We start from the raw sequence: 4,180 nt of genomic DNA, 5'->3' as shown, positions 1-4,180 counted from the left end.
TGCAACCTGCTGCACTGAGCTCAGCTCCTGGGGTAGGAAGGAGAATGTTTAAAATGTGATTATTGCTGAATTTTTTCTGGTCACTGTCGTGGACATCACCCTGTGGTTTCTGAGTATCTTAGTCTTTGGTGTGTTCAGGGCTTTCTGGTGGCTGGTATGACTGCTGGGGCATTTTCTAGGCTTTTGCTGAATTTCATATGCTGATTAGGTTTCTAAGGTGAAAATTTGTAGCCTTCCTCTTCTGATATATAGATAAAACAGCTGGAAAATGCTACACAAGGTATTGTATTTTTTTCCAAGTTGGATACAGACTTCCCATGCAGTTTGTCTTTTATAGACACCAGGTTTCACAGGTGCTCCCTTTGTTAGTAGATTCTTTGTTTTTTCAGGTGGAGTGTCAGAGTTTGTGATAGTTACTTAAATAAGAAGTGATCTCTTTGTGGTATCTGGCAATTCTTTGGGACAGTATCATAGAGTCATAGGATGATAGAGGTTGGAAGGGACCTCTGGAGATCATCTAGTCCCACGCCCTGCCAGAGCAGGATCACCCAGGACAGGACACACAGCAACACATCCAGGTGGGTCTTGAAAGTCTGCAGAGAAGGAGACTCCCCAGCCTCTCTGGGCAGCCTGTCCCAGGGCTCTATCACCCTCACAGGTAAGAAGTTTCTCCTCGTGTTGAGGTGGAACTTCCTGTGTTCTAGCTTATTATACCCATTGTTCCTTGTCCTATCACTGGGCACCACCAAAAAGAGACTGGCCCCTTCCTCTTGACACCCACCACTGAGGTATTTGTAGACATTAGTAAGATCCTCTCTTAGCCTTCTCAAGAGTGAACAGCCCCAAGTCTCTCAGCCTTTCTTCATAGGAGAGATGTTCAAGTCTGTTAATCATCCTCAGAGTCCCCACTGGACTCTCTCCACTAAATCTGTCTCTCTTGAACCGGGGAGCCCAGAAGTGGACACAGTTTTCCAGGGCTGGTCTCACCAGGGCAGAGCAGAGGGGGAGGAGAACCTCCCTAGACCTTCTGGACACACCTTTCCTCATGGACCCGAGGATACCATTGGTCCTTTTGGCCACAAGGGCACACTGCTTCCCAGCAGTACTGACCAGTGTGAAAACATAAACCTCAAACTCTTGGTCAGCCTTAGAATGATGGAGAAATGATGGAGAAGAGCTGCTAAACTCTTGTTGTGCTAGAGGGGACAGCAGAATTAGCAAGGCTGAGGAGTTCCTCCTGAGATTCTAGCCTTGGAACTGCTGATCCCATGCTCTACCAGGCTTTCCCAGTACCTTTGCTGATGTGCAGCTGAAATGAAGAAGTCAGTTTTGGTTTGGCATGTTGTTGTCTTGGGGGCTGTTCAGTCAGCAGGAGGTTGCAGGGCCAGCCCCCCCGCGTGCTGCTGACCAGCTTTGCATTGCTTCTTGTTGTCACGTGCAGTTTCCTGCTCTGTGGGGCTTGTCTTCCACTCCAGAAAAGAAGAGTTCACCAAAAAGCTGCAGCTGAGGGTGGTTTTCCTGCCCCTCTCACCCGGCGCACTCGTCTGTTCCCATAAATCCCAAGTTTTCTGTCTCGTTTGTCCTCTGTGAGGAAGTTTGTTTGGTTTCCTTGCCTGTGTTTTTGTGCTTAACCGAAAAGGCAGCGTCACATGGAAGGATTTGTGTCTTGGAGGGAAATACTGAATGTCTGGTGAGCTTGCCCATGGTTTAGTGGTTGGTGACAAGGAGGGACTCTGCTCACTGCCCGGGAGAGGCCTGGCTCGGAAGGCTGGAGGCTCCGCACGCCGTGGGGACGTCTGGTTGTGGGATCTTTGCACCATAAAGACTCTGTTTTGTTTTCAGCATTCTTCCATTCTGGGGAGTGTATTTGGTGACTCCTATTATGATCAGCAGATGACAGCTAGGCAGGCTAATGCCCTATCCCATCAGGTGAGCAAATTCATCTCAGATTTTCAGCTATATTTCGGCCACTTTCAGCTTAAAATAAATATAGAACAACTTCTGATTATTTTATGGGAGTTCATATTTTGTCCACATAGTTTTACTTCTGTTCTTTTTACTTTGCAATACTTGGGGCTTTCTTTTAGTATTGTTTTTCTTTTACCCACTCTTCCTTTCCCTTCCTCCCTCTTAGCCATCATAGCAGATGTTTTTAAAGGTGTTCTGCCAAGTGTATTGGATTAAAAATAATGAAAATACATTTCCAAAATGGCCTTAGTTGAATTTGGGAAGGATTCACATGGAGGTGGTAACAATATTTACTCCTGAATTTGGCAAACAACTCGTGCATGGCACCAAACCCAGCAGGCAGAGCCATGGCTCTTAGTTTGGCCAACCTGTGCAACTGTGAAACATACACTGGTGGCAGGAAAAAATGAGAGAGCTTCTGAGAGGCAAAGCTTCATGGGCAGATACCTGAGTTAGCAGCATGAATTACTGGGGTTTTTTACTTTGTTTTAAAGCTGCCTTTTTTTTTGTTCTTACTCTATCAAAACCAACCAGTTTATTTTTGCATCTACCCTCCCCTCATTCCCCAGCACCCTGAATTTGGCAGTAAAATATTCTGGAAAGTTAAGTGAAAATAGACCAGATTTTGATCAACGAAACCTAAAGATGAATTTGTTTGCCTGCCTCTTTCAACATTACTCCCCATACTTGAGCTTTGTAAGTTGTTTTGCTGTGTTTCCTGATGGTTCCAAGTTAATAATTCCTTTGTGCCTTGGTCTTCAGCTTGAACAGTTTAATATGATAGAAAACGCCATTAGTTCCAACAGCCTCTACAGTCCCTGTTCCACCCTCAACTACTCCCAGGCAGCCATGATGGGACTTACTGGCAGTCATGGCAGTTTGCAGGACTCGCAGCAGCTGAATTACTCCAGCCATGGAAACATCCCCAACATCATTCTTACAGGTGAGAAAGTCACAGACTCAACCAACGAGTAAAACCACGTTGATGTTTCCCCTCGTTGTGCAACGTTAGGAGTGAGCCAGGAATGGCAAAAGGTGGTGTTGCCTTTGAAGATCTGGTTTAAATGGTTGTGTTGCTGGTCTGGTGGATTCCACCAGGGAAGCCTGATGGCTCTCAGTTCGTCCCAGCAAACAGGTAGAGCCACAAGGGCAGCACTAATTGTCCTGCAGACCTTTCCTGCCTCTGAATTGGCTGGATCCTTCACCGCTGTGCAGGGGGAGCGGTCGGTGAACACCCAACTCCTTCCTCTGCTGCTCTGCTCCAGCTTTGTCAACACAAGGGTTTTTTAGTGGCACATATGGCAGCAAATCTGGTCACTGTTGGGTGTTTGGAAACAATTTCTGCACAGGCCACTGAGAAAACTGCAGTTCAGTCCATATTCCAGCCAAGTCCTCTCGCTGGTTAGAATAATATAAATTAAAGTTATTGCTCCTAAACCTGAGGGAGAGAAAAGAGACTCAAGTGACGCCCAAATATGCGTGTATGAATGTTTGCTTTGTGTGAGGCCATGAAGATGGGTTTGAGATGCTCTGACTAATCTGTAATTCCTCCAGCTGGAAGTGAGGAGAGATATTTCTTGTCAGAACATCAGCCTTAGTTCAGTAAATTACTCCAGAGTTTTTGCAGGCTGTTTTATGACTTCTCTGCCTGGTGAACGTGTGTTGTCTGAGTCCAACCAACACCTTTCTCCTCCTCTTCCCTGCAGTGACAGGAGAATCTCCTCCCAGTTTATCAAAAGAACTGACCAGCTCTTTGGCAGGAGTGGGAGATGTCAGCTTTGATACGGATTCCCAGTTCCCTCTGGATGAACTAAAAATTGACCCTTTAACCTTGGATGGACTGCACATGCTGAACGACCCAGACATGGTCCTCACCGACCCCGCCACAGAGGACACGTTCAGGATGGACCGGCTGTGAAGCCTGGAGACCAGGAGCGTGGGAATGACGCTTGTTCCTGGAGCCCAGCCCAACTGGAGAGTCCCAAGGGTCAGTCGTGTCAGAACAGGAGCTGCTGAGAGCAGGAGCTCTGTCCTGTACAACGTGTACCATGAGTAAAGCTTGTCGTTCTGAGCTTGCCGCGCCGCAGCCCCCTGCTCCCTGTCGCGCCGTATTTCACCCCTTATCTGCTCATTGCCACGAATGAGTAAGGAATTTCCATCAGCCTTTTCCTCTCCGGAGCCCCCTCCCCCTTCTCCTTTTTCCTACCCCCCC

At 47.3% G+C, this 4,180-nt stretch overlaps 1 protein-coding gene across 1 annotated transcript in view; it reads left to right on the top strand.

Annotated features, from left to right (window-relative positions):
* Positions 1–3,886, top strand: part of CRTC1 (CREB regulated transcription coactivator 1) — a 22,304-nt gene extending 18,418 nt beyond the window's left edge. The window contains exons 12-14 of the mRNA XM_009995070.1: positions 1,843–1,929; positions 2,812–2,911; positions 3,675–3,886. Coding sequence (XP_009993372.1) covers positions 1,843–1,929; positions 2,812–2,911; positions 3,675–3,886 — 399 coding nt within the window. The remainder of the gene's footprint in view (positions 1–1,842; positions 1,930–2,811; positions 2,912–3,674) is intronic.
* The last annotated feature ends 294 nt before the right edge of the window (positions 3,887–4,180 follow it).

This window comes from Chaetura pelagica, unplaced genomic scaffold (genome assembly GCF_000747805.2).
Source record: "Chaetura pelagica isolate M959 unplaced genomic scaffold, ChaPel_1.0 scaffold463, whole genome shotgun sequence".
Taxonomy (NCBI): domain Eukaryota; kingdom Metazoa; phylum Chordata; class Aves; order Apodiformes; family Apodidae; genus Chaetura; species Chaetura pelagica.
This window is presented reverse-complemented; position numbering and strand designations above follow the sequence as displayed.